Source organism: Heterodontus francisci, chromosome 17 (assembly GCF_036365525.1).
Source record: "Heterodontus francisci isolate sHetFra1 chromosome 17, sHetFra1.hap1, whole genome shotgun sequence".
In the NCBI taxonomy this organism is placed as follows: domain Eukaryota; kingdom Metazoa; phylum Chordata; class Chondrichthyes; order Heterodontiformes; family Heterodontidae; genus Heterodontus; species Heterodontus francisci.
Window position 1 is genome coordinate 1,002,142 of NC_090387.1, and position 24,447 is coordinate 1,026,588.

The 24,447-nt window shown below is 44.5% G+C and overlaps 1 protein-coding gene across 2 annotated transcripts in view; it reads right to left on the reverse strand.

The window, feature by feature from the left end:
* tango6 (transport and golgi organization 6 homolog (Drosophila)) overlaps positions 1-24,447 on the reverse strand; it is a 209,881-nt gene that overhangs the window by 31,871 nt on the left and 153,563 nt on the right. For both annotated transcript variants that reach the window (XM_068048952.1, XM_068048951.1), the window contains 2 exons: positions 17,058-17,209; positions 7,693-7,806 (listed from right to left, as the gene is read on the reverse strand). In XM_068048952.1, the coding sequence (XP_067905053.1) occupies positions 7,693-7,806; positions 17,058-17,209 (266 nt within the window). The remainder of the gene's footprint in view (positions 1-7,692; positions 7,807-17,057; positions 17,210-24,447) is intronic.

The following is a 24,447-nucleotide window of genomic DNA, read 5'->3' on the forward strand; positions in this document are numbered from 1 at the left end:
TACTTAAAATAGCTATCAGTGATATAACTATCAATGATACCATCAGTGAAATTATCAGTGATATTTCTAAACTTGAAAACTAATTAGTTTGAATAAAACACAATAAGGATGGCAGGGCAGGTGTTCTGTTGCAGCTGTAGCACATGGGAGTTGGTGGACACCAGTGTGAGCCACAGCGACCACATCTGTAGTAAATGTCTGCAGCTCAAACAACTTCAGCTCAGAGCTGATGAGCTGGAGTCCAAGCTTCAGACACTGCGATGCATCAAGGAGGGGGAAAGTTACCGGGAGTGTTCAGGTGAGGGGAAATTTAGAAAGTTAAAGAGAAAGGAGAAGGCAATAATGCAGGATAGCAATACAGGTAATGATAACCAAAGTGTGACAGGAAGGGACAGAGAACATAAACATAAGAGTGCACCAGCAAATAAGGTCAGGAGTAGGAAAAAAGACAGAATTAAAGGCTCATCAGAATGCACATAACATTCATAACAAGATGGATAAATTGATAGCACAAATAGAAATAAATGGGTATATATGGTATGACACCTTAACAGGACTGGAACAAATAGCCTTGCAGGAAGAATGGCAAATGCTGTTGGGGAGGGTTTAAACTAGCTTGTCGGGGGGATGGGAACCTGAGGGATAGTGTCATAGAGATATACAGCACAGAAAAAGACCCTTTGGCCCATCATGTCTGTGCCTGCCATCAAGCACATGTCTATTCTAATCCCATTTTCCAGCACTTGGCCCGTAACCTTGTGGGTAGCTCAAATTGGAAGGAAGTATAGCTGGTAACCGGAGGTAGAAAAGTACCAAGTGACATTAGAAGGCAGGTGAAACAACGGCAAGCATCAACTAGGTTTAGAATGTAGAACAATGTCAAGATGACAAGGTTAAGGTCATTCTACCTGAAAGCATGCAGCATTCGCAATACGGTAGATGATTTAAAGGCGCATATAGAGGCAAATGGGTATGATCGAATTACCATTACGGAAACATGGCTACAGGGTGATCAAGACTGAGAACTGAATATTCAAGGATATTCAACCTTTAGGAAGGACAGGAAAAAAAGGAAAAGGAGGTGGTGTTGTGCTGATAAGGAATGGGATCAGTACATTCGTAAGGGACGATCTCGGATCGAAAGAACAAAATGTGGAATCTGTTTGGGGAGCTAAGAAACAGCAAGGGGCAGCAAACATTGGTAGGAGTTGTTTACAGGCCACCAAACAGGAGTGGTAGTGTGCGGCATGGTATTAATCAGGAAATTAGAGAAGCATGTAGCATGGGCAATACAGTAATTATGGGTGAATTCAATCTGCACGTAGACTGGGTAAACCTAATGAGCACTAATGCTGAGGAGGACCTTATAAAAGAACCTTTAGGGATGAGTGACCATAATATGATAGAATTTTACATGATGTGTGAAAGTGAGGTAGTTCAAACTGAAGCCAGGGTGTTAAATTTGAACAAAGGAAATTATGAAGGTATGAGGGACAAATTGGCTGTGGTGGTTTGGGAAAATACATTAAAAGGTATGACAGTACATAGGCAATGAATAGTCTTCAAAGAATTATTACATAGCTTACAGCAACTATACATTCCTTCAAGGAACAAAAACCCCGAAAGAAAAGACAGTCAACTGTGGATAACAAAAGAAGTTAAGGATTGTATAAAATTAAAAGAAAAGGCCTATAAAGTTGACAAATTTATTTTTTTATTTTATTTTATTTAGAGATACAGCACTGAAACAGGCCCTTCGGCCCACTGAGTCTGTGCCGACCAACAACCACCCTTTTATACTAACCCTACAGTAATCCTATTCTTTCTTTTGGGCCTCCTTATCTCGAGAGACAATGGATATGCGCCTGGAGGTGGTCAGTGGTTTGTGAAGCAGCGCCTGGAGTGGCTATAAAGGCCAATTCTGGAGTGACAGGCTCTTCCACAGGTGCTGCAGAGAAATTTGTTTGTTGGGGCTGTTGCACAGTTGGCTCTCCCCTTGCGCCTCTGTCTTTTTTCCTGCCAACTACTAAGTCTCTTCGACTCGCCACAATTTAGCCCTGTCTTTATGGCTGCCCGCCAGCTCTGGCGAATGCTGGCAACTGACTCCCACGACTTGTGATCAATGTCACACGATTTCATGTCGCGTTTGCAGACGTCTTTATAACGGAGACATGGACGGCCGGTGGGTCTGATACCAGTGGCGAGCTCGCTGTACAATGTGTCTTTGGGGATCCTGCCATCTTCCATGCGGCTCACATGGCCAAGCCATCTCAAGCGCCGCTGACTCAGTAGTGTGTATAAGCTGGGGGTGTTGGCCGCTTCAAGGACTTCTGTGTTGGAGATATAGTCCTGCCACCTGATGCCAAGTATTCTCCGAAGGCAGCGAAGATGGAATGAATTGAGACGTCGCTCATTCCCTACCAAACACCTACACTAGAGGCAATTTACAATGGCCAATTTACCCATCAACCTGCAAGTCTTTGGCTGTGGGAGGAAACTGGAGCACCCGGCGAAAACCCACGCGGTCACAGGGAGAACTTGCAAACTCCGCACAGGCAGTACCCAGAATCGAACCCGGGTCCCTGGATAGTAAACCTGAGGATTTTGAGGAGTTTAGATACAGCAAAGGAGGATCAAAAACTGAATTTAATAAAAGGGAGAATAGAATATGAATGTAAACTAGCAAAAAACATAAAAACAGACTGCAAAAACTTCTATAGGTATGTAAAAAGGAAATGTTTGGCTGAGACAAATGTGGGTCCATTACAGGAAGAATCAGGAGAATTTATAATGGGGAACAGAGAAATGGCAGAGAAGCTAAATGATTACTTTGTGTCTGTCTTCATTGAGGAAAATACAAGAAATCTCCCAGAATTAGAGATCCAAGGGACGAGAATGAGGAATTGAAGGAAATTAGTATTAGTAAGAAGGTTGTATTGGATAAATTAATGGGACTGAAGATTGTTAAGTCCCCAGGACCTGATATTCTACATCCAAGAGTATTGAAAGAGGTAGTTATGGAAATAGTGGATACATTGATGATCATCTTCAAAAATTCTACAGATTCTCGAATGGTTCCTGCAGATTGGAAGGTAGCAAATGTCACTCCACTATTTAAGAAGGGAGGGAGAGAGAAAACAGAGAACTACAGACTGTTAGCCTTACATCAGTAGTAGGGAAAATGTCAATCTATTCTGCAGGATGTCATAAATGGACACTTGAATAATAATGAGCTGATTGGGCATTGTCAACATGGATTTATGAATGGGAAATCATGTTTAGAATCATAGAACATTTACGGCACAGAAAGAGGCCACTTGGCCCACTGTATCTGTGCCAGCTGAAAAACATTCCACCCATTCTAATCCCACCTTCAAGCATTTGGTCCGTAGCCCTGCAGATTACGGCACTTGAGGTGCATATCCAGACTTCTTTTGAATGAGTTGAGGGCTTGTGCCTCAACCACTCTTTCAGGCAGTGAGTTCCAGACCCCCACCACCCTCTGGGTGAAAAAACGTTTCCTCATCTCCCCTCTAATCCTTCTACCAATCACTTTAAATCCATGCCGTCTAGTCACTGACCTCTCTGCTAAGGTAAATAGGCCCTTCACATCAACTCTATCCAAGCCCCTTAAAATTTTGTACATCTCAATCAAATCTCCCTTTAGCCTTCTCTGTTCCAAGGAGAACACCACCAGCCTATCCAATCTTTCCTCAGAGCTGCATTTTTCCAGTCCCGGCAACATCCTTGTAAATCTCCTCTGTATCCTCTCTCGTGCAATTACATCCTTTCTGTAATGAGGTGACCAGAACTGCACACAGTACTCAATTTATGACCTAACCAATGAGTTATACAGTTCCAGCATAACCTCCCTGCTCTTATATTCTATACCTCGGCTAATAAAGGAAAGGATTCCATATGCCTTCTTAACTACCTTATCGACCTGTCCTGCTACCTTCAGGAATCTGTGGACATTCACTCCAAGGTCCCTCACTTCCTCTACACTTCTCAGTATTTTCCCACTAATCATGTACTCCTTTGCCTTGTTTGACCTTCCCAAATGCATCACCTCACACTTCTCTGGGTTGAATTCCATTTGACACTTTTCTGCCCATCTGACCAGACCATCAACATCTTCCTGCAGCCTACAGCTATCCTCCTCGTTATCTACCACATGGCCAATCTTTGTGTCCTCTGCAAACCTCTAATCATGCCCCCCACATTTACATCCAAATAGTTCATAGATACCACAAAAAGCAGTGGACCCAGTACTCAGCCCTGCGTAATGCCACTGGAAACAGCTCTCCAGTCGCAAAAACACCTGTCAATCATTACCCTTTGCTTCCTGCTACTAAGCCAATTTTGTATCCACCTGGCTGCATTTCCCTGGATCCCATGGGATTTTATTTTTTAAACCAGTCTGCCATGTGGGACCTTGTCAAAAGCCTTGCGAAAATCCATGTGGACCACATCAATTGTTTGACGAACCTGTTGGGAGATTTTTGAGGATGTTACTAACTGAATTGATAAAGAGGACGTAGCATACTTGGATTTTCAGAAGGCTTCTGATAAAGTCTCCCATAGGAGATTGGTTAACAAAATTAAAGCACATGGGATAGGAGGTAATATGGATTAAGGATTGGTTAACAGGCAGAAAGCAGAGAGTAGGAATAAATGGGTCATTCTCGTGTTGGCAGGCTGTGACTAGTGGGGTACCACAGGGATTAGTACTTGGGTCCCAGCTGTTCACAATATATATCAATGATTTGAATATGGGGACCAAATGTAATATTTCCAAGTTCGCAGATGACACAAAACTAGGTGGGAAAGTGTGTTATGAGGAAGATGCAAAATGGCTTCAAAGGGATTTGGACAGACAAAGTGAGGGGCAAGAACATGGCAGATGAAATATGTGAAAAAATGTGAAGTTATCCACTTTGTTAGGAGGAACAGATGTGCAGAGTATTTCTTAAATGGTAAGAGATTAGAAAGTGTAGATGTACAAAGGGACCCGAGTGTCCTTGTCAATAAGTCCCTGAAAGCTAGCATGCAGGTATCGCAAGCAATTAGGAAGGCTGATGATATGTTAGCTTTTATCGCAAAACAATTTGAGTACAGAAGTAGTGAAGTCTTGTTTCAATTGTGTAGAACCTTGGTTAGACTGCACCTGGAGTAGTGTGTGCAGTTTTGGTCCCCTTACCTTAGGAGGAATATTATTGCCATAGAGGGAGCGCAACAAAGGTTCACCAGACTTATTCCCGGGATGGCGGGACCGTCCTATGAAGAGAGATTGGGGAAACTGGGCCTGAATTCTCTAGAGTTTCGAAGAATGAGAGGTGATCTCATTGAAAAGTACAAAATAATTAAAGGGATAGACAGGGTGGATGCAGCTAAGATGTTTCCCCTGGTTGGGGAGTCTAGAACCAGGCAACACAATTTCAAAATAAGGGGGAAGCCACTTAGGACAGAGATGAGGAGAAATTTCTTTACTCAGAGGGTTGTGAATCTTTGGAATTCTCTACCCGAGGGCTGTGGAAGCTCATTCATTGAGTATGTTTAAAGCAGTGATTGACAGATTTCTAAATACCAATGACATAAGGGGATACGGGAATAGTGTGGGAAAAATGCATTGAAGTGGATGATCAGCCATGATCGTATTGAATGGCAGAGCAGGCTCAACGGGCTGACTGGCCTACTCCTATGTTCTTTGAGGATATAACAAGTAGGGTGGGATAAAGAGGAACCAGTAGGTGTAGTGTATTTGGATTTCCAAAAGGCATTTGATAAGGTACCACATAAAAGATTACTGCACAAGATAAGAGCTCATGGCGTTGGGGGTGATATATTAGCACGGACGGAGAATTGGCTAACCAACAGGAAACAGAGAGTCAGGATAAATGGGGCACTTTCAGGTTGGCAAACTGTAATTAGCGGGGTGCCACATGGACGAGTGCCGGGGCCTCAACTATTTACAATCTATATTAATGACGTGGATGAAGGGACCGATGGTATTGTAGCCAAAGTTGCGGACGTTACAAAGATTGGTAAGAAAGTTGTGAGGAGGATACAAAGAGTCTGTAAAGAGATATGGATAAGTTAAGTGAGTGGACAAAATTTGGCAGATGGAGTATAATGTTTTAAATGTGAAGTTGTTCATTTTGGCAGGAAGAATAGAAAAGCAGAATGTTATTTCCATGGAAAGAGACTGCAGAATGCTGCAGTAGAGGGATCTGGGTGTCCTTGCATATGAATTAATCACGAAAAGTTAGCATGCACGTACAAGTAATTAGGAAGGCAAATGGAATGTTGGCCTTTATTGCAAGAAGTATAGAGAATAAAAGTGGGGAAATCTTGCTACAGCTGTACTGGTCATTGGAGAGACCGGACCTAGAGTACTGTGTTGGTCTCCTTACTGAAGGAGGGATATACTTGCACTGGAAGCAGTTCAGAGAAGGTTCACTAGGCTCATTCCTGGGATGAAGGGGTTATCATATGAGGAAAGGCTGAGCCTATACTCGTTGGAGTTTAGAAGAATATGAGGTGAGTTTATTGAAACATAAAAGATTCTGAGGGGGCTTGAGAGGGTAGACACTGGTAGGATGTTTCCCCTCGTGGGGGAGTCTAGAACTAGGGGGCACAGTTTCAAAATAAGAGGTCTCCCTTTTAATGTAGAGATGAGGAGGAATTTCATCTCTCAGAGGGACGTTAATCTTTGGAATTCTCTACCCCAACGAGCAGTGGAGGCTGGGTCATTGAGCATATTCAAGATTGCGTTAGTCAGATTTTTGATCTACAAGGAAGTCAAGGCTTATGGGGGGCAGGCAGGAAAGTGGAGTTAAGGCCACAATCAGATCAGCCATGATCTTATTGAATGGCGCAGCAGGCTTGAGGGGCTGAATGGCCTACTCCTGCTAGTAGACTGATCATGGCTGATTGTCTACCTCAACGCCACATTGCCGCACTATCCCCATATCCCGTGATGTTATTGGCAATTAGAAGTCTGTTGATCTCTGTCTTGAACTTACTCAGTGACTGAGCTTCCACCACCTTCTGGAGCAAGGAATTCCAAAGATTCACCGCCCTCTGAGTGAAGAAGTTCCTCCTCATCTCAGTCCTAAATGGCTTGTCCTTTATTCTGAGATTGTGTCCCCTGGTTCTGGACCTCACAGCCAGGGGAAACATCCTTTCTGTATCTACCCTGTCTATCCCTTTAAGAATTTTCCTCCCATTCTTCTAAACTCCAGAGAATACAGGCCCAATCTCCTCAATCGCTCCTCATAGGACAATCCTACTATCTCAGGAATCAGTCTGGTGAACCTCCGCTGCACTCCCTCTATGGCAAGTATATCCTTCCTCAGGCAAGGGGACCACGCAACATTCCAGGTGTGGCCTCACCAATGCTCTATACAATTGAAGCAAGACTTCGTTGCTCCTGTACTCAAATCCTCTTACGATAAAGGCTAACATACTGTTTGCTTCCTAATTGCTTGCTGCATCTGCATGTTAGCTTACAGTGACTCATGAACAAGGACACCCAGGTCCCTTTGGACATCAACACTTCAAAATCTCACTGTTTAATATCCTGGAGACGGACATGAACCCATGACCACCTAAAGTCCACAGAATCAGTGGCTCCCATTGGAGAAGTTAATGCCACGCAGCTGCTCATTGCATCTTCTTTCTTTCCCTTACCTGAAGCGTCTTCTCACCGAGTCCCCGAAGTAAGAGGGTGATAACATGAACTGCAGCCCGACGCACTTCTGGTTCCCGGTCTGTCTTCACAATGGCAGCGAGACACGCAGTCACCTGCAAATAAACCAGAGAAACAGGAGAGTAACCTAGTGCAGGTGGCATGTACCTGCAGACGCCCATGCACCTTATGGTGTTGAGTGCAACATCTAACTCAGGCTGATTGTGACATTGAAACTTCACCTTCTGTAGGCAGCTCCCTGAAACCCAGTGGCTCAGAGTCATGTGTCAGTGCTCACTGCAGCAAACACCATGCACAGACAACTCAAATTACTGGGCCTTTCATATTAGTCTTCACGCATTAATTTAGGAAGGATGACAAGGCCATGGAGAGGGTGCTGAAGAGACTCCAGATGATACCAGGGATGAGCTTCTTTAGTAAAAAGGATAGACTAGAGAAACTGAGGCTCTTTTTCTTAGGTTAAGAGGAGATCAAATAGAGATCTCAATTATCAATGGTTTTGTGAAGATAAATTTCCACTGATTAGTGAGTTGGTAACTAGAGGGCCAAAATTTAACCAAAAGAATGAAGAGAGGAGTTAGAATAATTTCTTTATTTTTTTACATAGAAGGTTGTTGGGACATGAGATGTCCAGACAGAAATAGTGGCGAAAGCAGAATCCAGAATAACATTAATTGGGAAGTGGAAGAATATTTGAAAAATAAAAATTTGAAGGGATGTGGGGAAAGGTCAGAGAATGTGACTGCAGTGGAGAGTACTGTCAGAGACAGACAGCAGTCATGATGGGCTAAATGGCTTCTTCCTGTGTTGTGAACTTCTGTAAATCTAAATGGCACAAGGTCCATTTGGCTTGGGATCGTCCATCAAACAATTTCATATTGCAGGAGCAGGCAGTGATGATAAGGAGACATCTCGAAGGACCCATAGGTAAAACAGAATGCAAATTCACTCAGAAATTATGCCAGAAGGCCTCAAACAGCCAATTTGAGAACTCAGGACCAATGTCCATGGATGGCACAGGGCCTGATGATTGTCAGACAGCACAAGCATGGATCTATTGGTCAACATTTGTCCAATCAACTGAATTTCATCCTTACCCATCTAGGATAGCAGCGTCATAGAGTCGTGCAGCATAGAAACAGGCCCTCCGGCCCACCGCGTCCATGTCGACCATAATGCCTATCTATACTAATCCCACCTGCCTGCATCAATTCCATATCTCTCTATGCCTTGCTCATTCAAGTGCCTGTTCAGATGCCTCTTAAATGTTGCTACTGTTCCTGCCTCCACCACCTCCTCAGGCAGCTCATTCCAGATACCCACTATTCTTTGTGTGAAAAATTTACCCCCTTGATCCCCTTTAAACCTCCTCCCTCTCACCTTAAATCTATGCCCTCTAGTTTTAGTCACCCCTACCATGGTAAACAGACTCTAGCTATCTACCCTATCTATGCCTCTCATAATTTTATATACCTCTATCATGTCCCCTCTCAGCCTCCTTCGCTCCAGGGAAAACAGACCCAGCCTATCCAATCTCTCTTTATAACTCAAGCCCTCCAAACCAGGCAACATCCTTGTGAATCTTTTCTGCACCCTCTCTAGTTTAATCACATCTTTCCTGTAGTGCAACGACCAGAACTGCACACAGTACTCCAAATGTGGTCTAACCAATGTTATGTACAACTGTAACATGACAAAAACAAGAACAAAGAACAAAGATAATTACAGCACAGGAACAGGCCCTTCGGCCCTCCAAGCCTGCGCCGATCCAGATCCTCTCTCTAAACATGTCGCCTATTTTCTACGGTTCTGTATCTCTTTTCTTCCTGCCCATTCATGTATCTGTCTAGATACATCTTAAAAGACGCTATCGTGCCCGCATCTACCACCTCCACTGGCAACGCGTTCCAGGTGCCCACCACCCTCTGCGTAAAGAACTTTCCACGCATATCCCCCCTAAACTTTTCCCCTTTCACTTTGAACTCGTGTCCTCTAGTAATTGAATCCCCCACTCTGGGAAAAAGCCTCTTGCTATCCACCCTGTCTATACCTCTCATGATTTTGTACACCTCAATCAGGTCCCCCCTCAACCTCCGTCTTTCTAATGAAAATAATCCTAATCTACTCAACCTCTCTTCATAGCTAGCGCCCTCCATACCAGGCAACATCCTGGTGAACCTCCTCTGCACCCTCTCCAAAGCATCCACATCCTTTTGGTAATGTGGCGACCAGAACTGTACGCAGTATTCCAAATGTGGCCGAACCAAAGTCCTATACAACTGTAACATGACCTGCCAACTCTTGTACTCAATACCCCGTCCGATGAAGGAAAGCATGCCGTCTGCCTTCTTGACCACTCTATTTACCTGCGTTGCCACCTTCAGGGAACAGTGGACCTGAACACCCAAATCTCTCTGGACATCAATTTTCCCCAGGACTTTTCCATTTACTGTATAGTTCACTCTTGAATTGGATCTTCCAAAATGCATCACCTCGCATTTGCCCTGATTGAACTCCATCTGCCATTTCTCTGCCCAACTCTCCAATCTATCTATATTCTGCTGTATTAGAAAAAGACTTTAAGATGAACAAGTTTCAGGAATATTGGAAATGGACAGGGGATTGGGATAATCAGAGGGGTGAGGCCATGAAGTGATGTGATCACACGAGTGAGAATATTAAAATTGAGGTTTTACTGGATACAGGAACATAGAACTCAGGAGTAGGCTATTCGGCCCATTGAGCCTAATCCACCATTCGATAAGAATATGTCTTATCTCCTATTTTTAACTTTATCCCCTTGTTCCAGTCTCCCCCACAAGAGGAAACATCCTCCAGTATCCACTCTATCAAATCCGCTCAGGATCTAATAGGTTTCAATAAGACACCTCTCATTCTTCTAAACTCCAACCTGTTCAAACCTTCTTCATAAAATAAGCCCTTCATTCAGAAAATGAGCGTCCCAACTCTTGTACTCAATGCCTCGGCCGATGAAGGCAAGCATGCCATACGCCTTCTTCACCACCCTGTCTACCTGTGTTGCCACTTTCAGGGAACTATGCACTTGCACCCCAAAGTCTCTCTGCTCAACAACACTCCGCAGGGCCCTGCCATTCATTGTATATGTCCTGCCCTGGTTTAACTTCCCAAAATGCATCACTTCGCACTTGTCTGTGTTAAATTCCATTTGCCACTCTCTTGCCCACTTTCCCAGTTGATCTATATCCTGTTGTAACCTTAGACAACCTTCTTCACTGTCCACTATACCACCAATTTTGGTGTCATCTGCAAACTTACTAATCATGCCCCCTACATTCACATCCAAGTCATTAATATATATAACAAACAACAGAGGGCCCAGCACCGATCCCTGCGGCACACCACTGGTCACCAGCCTCCGATCTGAAAAACGACCCTCCACTACCACCCTCTGCCGATCACCAAGCCAATTTTGCATCCAATTTGCTAGGATCACTCTGGATCCCATGTGTTCGAACCTTCTGGACCAGCCTACCATGCGGGAGCTTGTCAAAGGCTTTGCTAAAGTCCATGTAGACAACGTCCATCGCCCTACCCTCGTCAATCCTCTTGGTCACCTCCTCGAAAAACTTAAATTCTTGAGATATGATTTCCCATGCACAAAGCCATGCTGACTATCCCTAATCAGACCTTGCCTTTCCAGATGCATATAAATCCTGTCTCAGAATCCCTTCCAATAACTTTCCCACCACTGATGTAAGGCTCACCGGCCTGTAGTTCCCTGGCTTATTCCTGCTGCCCTTCTTAAATAAAGGCACAACATTAGCTATCCTCCAGTTTTCGGGTACCTCACCCGTGGCTAACGATGATACAAAAATCTCTGCCAGGGCCCCAGCAATCTCCTCACTTGCTTCCCATAGCATCCGAGGATACACCTGGTCAGGCCCTGGGGATTTATCTACCTTAATGCGCTTCAAAACCTCAGACACCTCCTCCTTTGTAATGTTGATATGCTCCAGGATATCGGTGTTCCCTCGCTTGAACTCTAGCTTCCATGGCCTTCTCCATGGTAAATATGGACGAGAAATATTCATTTAAGACCTCGCCCATTTCCCGTGGCTCCACACATAGATTACCACACTGATCCTTAAGGGGACCTACTCTCTTCCTAGCTACCCTTTTACTCTTAATATACTTATAGAATCTTTTAGGATTCTCCTTTATCTTATCTGCCAGGGAAATCTCATGGCCCCTTTTCGCCCTCCTAATTTCCTCCTTAAGTGTAGTCCTACATCCCCTATACTGCTCGAGGGACTCGCTCGATCCCAGCTGCCTATACCTGACATATGCCTCCTTCTTTGTCTTGACTAGACCCTCAATATTAGACCAGTCATGTTAGACCTCAGGGAGTGTTCGTCCTGTCCTTTCGTGAATTGCCTCAGGCCCAGGTAAGGGTCCCATGCTCAGGGTTATGAGCCATGGACAATAGTGGAACTAGTGAATTATTGGTGGTGATAGTGGAAGAGCTGGCACCTCGAGAGACAACAGCTGTTTACAGGCGGAGGATTCTTCGGGAAGAGAACTTGTGTTTCCTCATGTACTTTTTCCCTAATTATATTGCTCATTTCTCATATAAGTTAAAAATTGGAATACTCTTACGAGCAACTGAAGAGGAAATCACAGGACCTCGAGGCATGGAGAAATGAGCACCCGTCCTTGGGCAAATCACCACCACTTATCAATCAGCGCCACCAACCATCATTCACATGACCAGTAGTGACTGGTGACTGACAGTGACCATATTGCGTGCTTTGTAAGATGTGACTGTGAATGAACATACAGCCTGATTGGCTGGGCTATTTCACAGGTCATACTTGATTGCTGTGTGAACAGTGCAAGGACACACTCCATATCTAAGGGCTTCTCCAGATCTCAGTGCAGTTTCCAGTCAGGAGTGTTTGTGGGTGTTGTGATAAGTGTGGTGAAGGGCCGAGGGCAATGACTTTGATGGGTGAAGGCACAACAGACAATGGAGAGAAATGGAGTGAATACCGAGGGACAGAAATCAGGAGTGGATTTATATGTGGAGTCCTTGCATTGTACCGAACCCTTTTCAAATGAGATTTATAAACTAGTTCATCAACTTGGGGGAATCCACAGAATAAGTGACTCCAGAGATCAGCAACAGTGAGCAAAACAGTAATCCCAATCTGTTCCTTTGGACTGACAGGCCCCAGAGATTATTTCATCTGTAAGTGGAACTCCAAACAGTGCTGGGTAACTGCATCAGTGCCTTCAACAACATATTCATATAGCGCCTTTAACATAATAAAACATCCTAAGGCACTTCACAGGAGCAAAGGGGAGATGGTGGCGTAGTAATACTGTCATTGAACTAGTTCAATGTCCTGGGGACACAGGTCCAAAACCCACCATGGTAGCTGGTGGAACCTGAATTCAATTAATTAATTGAAAGCTAGTCTCAGTAATAGTGTCATGAAACTATCATTGATTGTCATAAAAACCCATCTGGTTCACTAATGTTCTTTAGGGAAGGAAATCTGCTGTCATTACCTGGTCTGGCCTACATGTGACTCCAGACCCACAGCAATGTGATTGACTCTTAACTGCCCTTTGAAATGGCCTAGCAAGCCCCTCAGTTGTCATGGGCAATTGGGGATGGGCAACAAATGCTGGCGTTGCCAACAACGCCCAGATCCCATAAAAAAAAATTATTTTAATTATGAAACAAAATATTACACCGAGTCATATAATGAAATATTAGGGGTGTAGTCAAAAAGCTTGGTCAAAGAGGTAGGTTCAAGCAGTGTCTTAAAGGAGGAAAGCAAGGGGGAATTCCAGGGGTTAGGGCAGAGGCAACTGAAGGCACAGCCACCAATCGTGGAGCAATTAAAATCAGAGATGCTCGAAGGGCTGAGTGGCCTACTCCTGCTCCTAATTCATAGGTTTATGTGTTCGTACCCCTTTTCGTGTGTGTGTGTGTGTGTGTGTGTGTGTGTGTGTGTGCGCTTAAGCAAATGCGTAAGTGGGTGCAGTTGTGACAATTTCGGGATAAGGCATATTGATCAATAAATAGCTAATCTTCTGTTTTTAAACCTACAAGAAAACCCGGCACTATTTATTTGGCAAATAAAACACAAAGGAGTTAAAACCCTAATAACAAAAAATATCTACTGCAGTCAGGTGAGAGTTGACCAATGGGAACAACCCACACCCCTCACCACGTGGCCGTAACAAACTGGGGACTCGAAGTCAGGGTCTAAACTGCCAGACAAACGAGAGATTTGAAAAAGGGGAGGAAAATCCATCTCTGAAATTGTGGAAAAGTAAACAAACAAGTTTTCTTGTATTCTTTTGTTTATTCTCTAGAAACAAAAGAGGTGGCAACATTTAATGCAGGAGAGTTTGTAGAGCAGGGAGACATATCCCATGATAAGTTAAATATTGAAGATTTTAAAAAGCTGAGCTACAGAGATGGGAATCACTTTCAAACAAAAAGCAAAGAAACCTGAACTGAAGAGTCTAGCTATTATTTTAAACTTACCACTGGACTAGAGGAAGAAAGCAAGGAATCAGAGTCTGAATCAATAATTCTTGCTAGAATGCGGTTGCAGATGAAAAAGTAACAAAACAGAGGAAATACAACTGCAGAAGAGAGGAAACAGCGAGAAAGGTTACAGAGAAGATTTACTAGGATGTTGCCTGGTATGGAGGGAAGGTCTTACGAGGAAAGGCCGAGGGACTTGAGGTTGTTTTCGTTAGAGAGAAGGAGGAGGAGAGGTGACTTAATAGAGACATATAAGATAATCAGAGGGTTAGATAGGGTGGATAGTGAGAGTCTTTTTCCTCGGATGGTGATGGCAAACACGAGGGGACATAGCTTTAAGTTGAGGGGTGATAGATATAGGACAGATGTCAGAGGTAGTTTCTTTACACAGAGAGTAGTAGGGGCGTGGAACGCCCTGCCTGCAACAGTAGTAGACTCGCCAACTTTAAGGGCATTTAAGTGGTCATTGGATAGACATATGGATGAAAATGGAATAGTGTAGGTCAGATGGTTTCACAGGTCAGCGCAACATCGAGGGCCGAAGGGCCTGTACTGCGCTGTAATGTTCTAATGTTCTAAAGAAGCCACTCAAAATCTGAACAAATACCACAGAATGGGTAAAAGGCAAATACTTAAAAGTTCCTCAGTTAAAGATTAACCACAGAGTAAGTTGGTCACTGGGGTAGTGACGGTGGGGATCATTCCAAGCTTACCAATGCAGGGGATCAACCTATTGCTGGGCGATGACTTGGCAGGAAGCACAGTATTGTACCTAGACGGTCCAGGATTGTCCATGGGGACTGGAGAAACTGAAGAAACAAAAAAATCTCTGCACAGCTGCAGAGGGCTGAGGAAGTCCCAGCATTCTAGGCCCAACCATCTTCAGCTGTTTCATCAATGACCTTCCCTTCATCATAAGGTCAGAAGTTGAGATGTTTGCTGATGATTGCACAATGTTCAGCACCGTTTGCAACTTCTCAGATACTGAAGCAGTCTGTGTCCATATGCAGCAGGATCTGGACAACAATCAAGCCTGGGCTGATAAGTGGCAAGCAACATTCGCACCACACAAGTGCCAGGCAATGACCATCTCCAACAATAGAGAATCTAACTATCTCCCCATAACATTCAATTGCACTATCATTGCTGAATCTCCCACTATCAACATACTGGGGGTCACCATTGACCAGAAACTGAACTGGACCAGCCACATAAATACTGTGGCTACAAGAGCAGGTCAGAGGCTGGGAATTCTGAGGTGAGTAACTCACCTCCTGATTCCCCAATGCCTGTCCACCATCTACAAGGCACAAGTCAGGGGTGTGATGGAATACTCTCCACTTGCCTGGATGGGTGCAGCTCTAACAACACTCAAGAAGTCGACACCATCCAGGATAAAGCAGCCCACTTGATTGGTACCCCATCCACCACATTAAACATTCACTCCCTTCACACCGACGCACACTGGCAGCAGTGTGTATTATCTACAAGATGCAGTACAGCAACTCACCAAGGCTCCTTCCAAACCTACGACCTCTACCATCTAGAAGGACAAGGGCAGCAGATGCATGGGAACACAGTGGCGCAGTGGTTAGCACCGCAGCCTCACAGCTCCAGCGACCCGGGTTCAATTCTGGGTACTGCCTGTGTAGAGTTTGCAAGTTCTCCCTGTGTCTGCGTGGGTTTCCTCCGGGTGCTCCGGTTTCCTCCCACAAGCCAAAAGACTTGCAGGTTGGTAGGTAAATTGGCCATTATAAATTGCCCCTAGTATAGGTAGGTGGTAGGGAAATATAGGGACAGGTGGGGATGTGGTAGGAATATGGGATTAGTGTAGGATTAGTATAAATGGGTGGTTGATGGTCGGCACAGACTCGGTGGGCCGAAGGGCCTGTTTCAGTGCTGTATCTCTAAACTAAACCAGCACCTGCAAATTCCCCTCCAAGCTGCACACCATCTTAACCTGGAACTATATCGCTGTTCCAACACTGTTGCTGGGTCAAAATCCTGAAACTCCCTTCCTAACACCCCAAAGACTGCAGCAGTTCAAGAAGGCAGCTCACCAGCACCTTCTCAAGGGTAATTAGGAATGGGCAATAAATGCTGGCCTAGCCAGCGACACCCACATCCCAAGAACGAATAAAATAAAATCCCACAGGTGGTGATTGGGCCAGTAAAGATTAGAGGCAAAAGGAAAGCCAGTAGAATTTAAAAAGGCCAAGATAGAGCCAGAAGAATTTAAAGGAGCTGAGATAAAAGCAGTAAAGGTTGAAGGAAAAGCACCAGAGATATGGTTAGCCGAAACCTTCTTTAAAGATTTAAATAGGGACAAGGAAAGCTTCCAAACAGGCAAGCCAAGTGTGAGGGAGATGCCTCATCTAGTGCCACAGCAGAGTGCAGAAGCTGGACAACCACCTGTGAGCAGTAGTGTCCCAGAAACCCTACCTCACTTGAAACCACTTATTCCTCTCCAACTGCCTCTTCTTGTGCGTGTGTGTGCAAGTGAATTTGTGAGTAGGTGTAGTTGCAACAATTTCGGGACAAGGCTTATTGCTCAATAAATAATTCATCTTCTGTTTTAAACCTACAAGAAACCTGTCACTGCCTGCTTATTGGAAAAATAAAGTACAAAGTGGTAAAACTCTAATAATAAAAAACACTTGCTACAGTCAGGTGGGAGTCGAACAGTGGGAACCACCCACACCCCTCACCATGTGGCCGTAACACAAGGCACAAATACAAGAAAAGGCTTTAAGATGCAAGATATGTTGTTCACTTCCACACCCTCAGCCATGTGCTTACCTCGTGAATAACTGATCCCAAAGCGAAGTCCAGACGTTGACAAAGCTCCCCCAAGTTCGACAGGCTACTGGCCCGCAGTGTACCATCTGAATCTCTCGTCCCCATCAAGAACGCACGGATCAATGGGTCACGATAATGTGAGGCTATCTCACCTGGGGGGGGGAAAGAGAGAGACAGAAAGGGTTACATTTGGGGGGACAAAAAAGGAGTGAGTGGTAAACAGATAGGGCGTGAGAGGCAAGAAGGGAGGAATAGCGGGGGGGAGGCAGGGCAGGGAGAGAGGAGGGAGCGAGATGGTGAGAGAGACAGACAGCAAGAGAAAGCAGAAAGGAGAATTAGTTGCAATACTGAACTCCCGGACAGCAATGTAGGTGTATCTACACCACATGGACTGCACAGGTTCAAGGTGACGGCTCACCATCACCTTCTCAAGGACAATTAGGGATGGGCAATAAATGCTGGCTTTGCCAGTGCCATCCACATCCTATCAATGAACAAAATGTCAGAACAGGATGGTCGCTCCAAGTCACCATTGGTGTTCGGTGGGAGAGATGAAATTGGGGTCCATGTTCTGGTCGAGAGGAGGTCAAAGGCTTGTGATCACTCATAAGATCATCAGAACTTGCCTTGTCCATTTGGCAACACTCACCTTGGTTCTGCTGCCACAGTACCTATACGTTCATTTCCTACCTTGATCTTCAAAGTAACTTCTCTCCTGTCAGTGAGTGAAGCGATCGCTAACCCCAAAGATCAGTGCATTGAGTGGTGTGAGTGATTCAAAAAGGAAGGGAGACAGAAAGCAGGAAACTACAGGCCAGTTAGCTTAACATCTGTCTTAGAGAAAATATTAGAAGCTATTATAAAAGACGTTAAAGCAGGGCATTTAGAAAAATTCAAGATAATCAGGCAGAATCAACATGATTTTGTGAAAGGGAAATCATGTTTAACCAAGGTATTGAAGTTCTTTGAGGGAGTTACATGTGCTGTGGATAAAGGGAACCAGTGGATGTATTGTACTTAGATTTCCAGAAGGCATTTGATAAGATGCGACATCAAAGGTTATTGCAGAAAATAAAAGCTCATGGTGTAGGGGGTAACATATTGGCATGGATAGAAGATTGGCTAGTTAACAGGAAACAGAGAGTCGGTATAAACGGGTCATTTTCTGGTTGGCAAGATGTAATAAGTGGTGTGTCACAGGGATCTGTGCTGGGGCTTCAACCTTTTACAATTCATATAAATGACTTGGATGAAGGGACCGAAGGTATGGTTGCTAAATTTGCTTATGAAGATAGGTAGGAAAGTAACTTGTGAAGAGGACATAAGGAGGCTATAAAGGGATATAGATAGGTTACGTGAGTAGGCAAAAACCTGGCAAATGGAGTACAATGTGGGAAGGTGTGAAATTGTCCACTTTGGCAGGAAGAATAAAAGAAGCATATTATCTAAATGGTGAGAGATTGCAAAGCTCTGAGATGCAGAGGGATCTGGATGTCCTAATGCATGAATCACAAAAGGTTAGTATGCAGGTACAGCACGTAATTAGGAAAGTTAATAGAATGTTATCATTTATCGCAAGGGGAATTGAATACAAAAGTAGGGAGGTTATGCTTCTGCCAAGCAGGGCATTGGTGAGACCACATCTGGAGTACTGTGTACAGTACTGGTCTCCTTATTTAAGGAAGGATGTAAATGCAGAGAAGGTTTACTAAATTAATACCTGGAATGGGCGAGCTGTCTCAAGAGGAAAGACTGGACAGGGTAGGCTTGTATTCACTGGAATTTAAAAGAGTAAGAGGCAACTTGATTGAAACATATAAGATCCTGAGGGGCCTTGACAGGGTGGATGTGGAAAGGATGTTTCCTCTTGTGGGAGAATGTAGAACTAGGGTTCACTGTTTAAAAATAAGGGGTCGCCCATTTAAGACAGAGATGAGGAGAAATGTTTTCTCTCAGAGGGTTGAGAGTCTTTGGAACTCTCTTCCTCAAAAGGCAGTGGAAGCAGAGTCTTTGAATATTTTTAAGGCAGAGGGAGATAGATTCTTGATAAGCAAGGGGGATGGAAGGTTATCAGGGGTAGGTGGAAATGTGATGTAATGAGTTCAGTCATGAACTTATTGAATGGCGAAGCAGGCTTGAAGGGCCGAGTGGCCTACTCCTGCTCCTAATTCCTATGTCAAAGGTAACTGCAACAAGGTCACGTGGCTCATTTGCGAGAGACTGGGGTACCTGATACAGGCCTCCCCCTCGCTCACTATTAAATTTAAACCACAGCGCCCACGATATCATCAAACCGCAACGTTTGAACGTTAATTAGTCCCCAGCCTATGTTTGCAGGAGCCTTAGCAACACCCTGATTTATGGATGTTAAAATTTAAACAGGTAGGAATGGGGTCAGCTTAACCCCAAACCTCCGTTACGCCCACTGGGGGGAGGGATTAAAATCAAGTCTTCTCTCTCCTATCTTCCAACCAATTACCAATCCATGTCATGCGGCTACTTCCAATTCTGCGCACTTGCATTTTTGATTAAAATCTTGTCTGGAAGCGTATCAAATGCCTTTTGTAAATATAAAAGTAAGGAAGTCATGCTGCAATTGTACAGGGCTTTTGTGAGAAAACACCTGGAATCTATGCACAATTTTGGTCTCCATACCTAAAGAAGAATATAAGGAGGCCCGAAAGAAAGAAAGAAAGAAGAAACATAGGTTCACTCCATTGGATGAGAGGGCTGCCCTATGAGGAGAGATTGTGTAGAATGGGCTTCAACGATCTATGCACATGAACCCCCAGGTCCCTCTCTCCCTGCACACTCTTTAGAACTGTGCCATTAAGTATATATTGCCTATCCCTATCCCTTCTGTCAAAATGCAATACCTCACATTTCTCTATTAAATTCCATCTGTCACTTGTCTGCCCATTTTGCTAGCCTATCCACGTCCTGCTGCAGTCTAATGGCATCATCCTCACTGCTTGCTACACCTCCAAGTTTATCTGCAAATTTTTAAATTTTACCCTGTATTCCAATATCCAAGTCATTTAAATATATCAAAAAAAACAGTGGTTCTAGCATTGACCCTTGGAGAACACTGTTTACCATCCTCCAGTCTGAAAACCAGCCATTTACTGACTGTTTTCTGTCCTTAAGCCAATTTTTTTATCCAAGTTGACACTGACCCTCCTAATTCCATGAGCCTCAATTTTGATAATCAGCCTTTTATAGGATACTTTGTCACTTTCTTAAAATCCATATAGACAATATCCACCACATTCCCTTCATCAACCTTGTCTGTTACTTCATCAAAAAATTCAAATAGATTGGTCAAGCAAGATCTGCCTTTTACAAATCCATGCTGGCCATCATTAACTAACTCAAACCTGTTGATTCTTTCCCTGATTATTGTCTCTAAAGCCTTACCCACCACTGATATTAAACTGACTGGCCTGTAGTTACTGGGCAGTCCTTACACTCATTCGTGAACAAGGCCGTCACATTTGTCACTTTCCAATTCTCTGGCACCTCCCTCATATCTAGGGAAGATTGGAATTATGGCAAGCCCTTCCGCTACCTCCATTCCCACTTCCTTTAGCAACCTGGGCGGCACAGTGATTAGCACCACAGCCCCACAGCTCCAGCAACCAGGGTTCGGTTCTGGGTACTTCCTGTGCGGAGTTTGCAAGTTCTCCCTGTGACCGCGTGAGTTTCCTCCGAGTGCTCCAGTTTCCTCCCACAGCCAAAGACTTGCGGGTTGATAGGTAAATTGGCCATTGTGAAAAATTGCCCCTAGTGTAGGTAGGTGGTAGGAGAATTGAGGGAAGGTAGGGATGTGAGAGGGAAAAGTGAGGATTAATATAGGATTAGTATAAATGGGTGGTTGGTGGTCGGTGCGGACTCGGTGGGCCGAAGGGCCTGTTTCAGTGCTGTATCTCTCTATGACTATTAGCATCCAGACCAGGCAACTTATCCACTCCAAGCATAGCCAGCCTTTCCAGTACATGCTGCCTACCAATTTTCATCCCACCCATTACCTCAACCATCTCCGCTTTTACCAATATTTTGTCAGCATCCTCTTCCTTGGTAAACACTGATACAAAGTGCTCATTAAGTACTCTAGCGTGCCCTGCGTCTCTTTGTCCCTAATAGGTCCCACCCTACTTCTTACTACCCACTTACTACTAAAATGCCGGTAGATGATTTTTGGATCCCCTTTTATGTTAAGTGCCATTTAATTCTCATGTTCTCACTTTACCAGTCTTATTTTCCTCTTCACTTCCCCTCACAACATATTATATTTGGTCTGGTTCTGGCTTGAAGAGCTCACCTGACATACACATTCTCTACCACCCTCATCGTCCAAGGAACCTTTTCTTTCGTTCACCTACCTTTCGGCTTTGTTGGAATGTACCTAGCCTGTACCTGTAACATCTCCTCCTTAAAGATGACCCATTGTTCAGTTAGATTTCCCTATCTGTCTTTGGTTCCATTTTAGACTGGCTAGATTCCGTTTCATCCCACTGAAGTTAGCCCTCTTCCAATTTAGAAATTCTACTTTAGATTGTCCTTGCTCTTCTCCAGTACTAATCTAAACATTATGATACAATGATCACTCTTACCCAAGTGTTCCCCCAGAGAGACTTGGCCCACCTCATTCCCCAGCACCAGATCCAGAAATGCCTCCTTCCGAGTTGGACCAAGAACATATTGGTCAAGGAAATTCTCCTGAACACATTTCAAAACTTCCTCCCCTTCTTTAACCTTTATTCTAACATTTCCCAATCAATATTTGGGTAATTATAGCCCCCCAATATCACCACTCTAGTTTTTGCACATCTCTGTCATTTCCCCGCAGATTTGCTCCTCTATCTCGCCACTATCTGGAGGCCAGTAGAATATCCCCAGTAGCATGATCATACTTTTCTTGCATCTCAACTCTAACCAAATGGATTTTGTCCCTGCCCCCTCAAGGACATCCTCTCTTTCCAATACTACAACGAATTCCCTATTCAGTATTTAGCCACCCCACTTCCCTTTTGTCCTTCCCTATCTTTTCTAAACACTTTATATCCTTGAACATTAAGCACCCAGTCCTCACCATTTTAATCCATGTTTCTGTTATTGCCACTCTACGACATCATATTCCCACACTGTTATTTGTGCTTGTGGTTCACCAGCTTTATTCACCACACTTTGTACATTCACATATAAGCATTCTCAACCTGTCTCTGTATTCCTTGTAGTCCTTCTTAGTCTGATCTTATCTATAATGGTACTACTTCCTTCTCTCATACTATGTATCCCTGTTACTCCTTTATGCACCTTATTCCTCTTTTCTACGTCTATATGCTGGTGCCCAGCACCTGCCAATTTAGTTTAAACCCTCCTCAACCACACTAGTGAACCTTCCCACAAGGATATTGGTCCCAGTCCTGTTGATGTGGAACCCGTCTCTTTTGAATAGGTGCCCAGAACTGGTCCCAAGGCCCCAAGAATCTGAAGCCCTCCCTCCTGCACCATGCTTCACGCCACACATTGCTCCTCCCTAACTTTCTATTTCTACTCTCGCTAGCACATGGTACTGGGAGTAATCCAGAGATTACTACCTTCGAGGTCCTACTCTTTGACTTCCTCCCTATCTCCTGAAAATCTGACCATAGGATCTCCATATCTACTCACTATGTCATTGGCACCGACGTGTACCACAACTTCTGGCTCACTCCCTCCCCCTACAGTTTTCTGCACCCTCTCTCTGATGTCCTTTACCCTGGCACCAGGGAGGCAACACACCATGTGGGACTCAAAATGACAGTTACAGAAATGCCTGTCTGTCCCCCTAATTATGGGAGCCAATGGGAATTATGGGGAAAACAGTCTACTGGTGGAGTCATACTTAGCACAAAGGAAGATGGTTCTGGTTGATGTAGGCTAATCATCTTAGCCCCAGGACACGACTGCAGGAGTTCCTCAAGGCAGTGTCCTAGGCCCAAACATCTTCAGATGCTTCATTAGTGACATTCCCTCCATTCTAAGTTCACAGTTGGGGATTTTAGCTGATGACTGCACAATCTTCAGCTCCATTCTCAACTAATCAGATACCGAAGCAAGCTGTACCTATAGGCAGCAAAACCCAAACATTCAGGCTTAGTCTGATAAGTGGCAAGAAACATTCGCGCCACAAAAGTGCCAGGCAATGACCATCTCCAAGAAGACTGAATCCAACCATTTCCCCACTATCAACATCCTGGGGGTGGGGGGGGGAGGGGGGCATTGGCTACCATTTACCAGAAACTGACCTGGACCAGCCACATAAATACTATGGCTGCAAGAGCAGGTCTGAGGCTGGGAATTCTGCAGCGAGTAACTCATCACCTCCTAACTCCCCAAATCTACTAGGCACAAGTCAGGAATGTGATGGAATACTCTCCACTAGCTGGGATGAGCGCAGCTCCAACACTCAAGAAGCTCAACACCATCCAGGACAAAACAGCCCGTTTGATTGGCACCCCATCCACCACTTTTAACATTTACTCCCTCCACAAACGGTGGCAGCAGTGTGTACCATTCTACAAGATTCACTGCAGCAACTTGCCAAGGCTCCTTCGACAGCACACTCCAATCCTGCTATCTCTATCAGCTAAAAAAGGGTCAAGAACCACATTTAAGGTGATTGGCAAAAGACCCTGAGGCTACATGAGGAAAAGCTTTTTCGTTCAACAAGTGTTTAGGATTTGGAATGCACTGCCTGAGAGTCTGGTGGAGGCAGATTCAATCATGTCTTTCAAAAGAGAATTGGATAATTCTCTAAAGAGAAAGAATTTACAGGGCTATGGGGAAAAGGCAGGGGAGTGAGACTAGCTGAGTAGCTCTTAGAGAGCCAGCAAGGACGTGACGGACTGAATGGCCTCTTTCTGAGTTGTAACTATTCTATGACAACAGACACATGAGAACACCACCACATGCAAGTTCCCCTCCAAGTCACATACCATCCTGACTTGGAACTATATCACCGTTCTTATACTGGTGCTACGTCAAAAGTCTGGAACTCCCTTCCTAACACTCTTGGTGTATCTACACCAAATGGACCGTAGTAGTTCAAGAAGATGGCTCACCACAACCTTCTCAAGGGCAATCAGGGATGGGCAATAAATACTGGCTGGTCAGGGACACCCACACCCATGAACAAATAAAAAACGTCTGGACCTCCACCACACCTAGCTTTTCACCATTTAAATATTGGCAGTGACAAGCAGCGGAATCACAGACAAATGTACAAGAGCCTTATACTTGGGTGGCAGCAACAGCTCCAACTGCGTCCTGCTCCAGTGGCTGAGCATAGGAAGGTTGCACATTCCGAATCTTCCACCGAAACCCATGCAGTGTTACCACAAGTTGG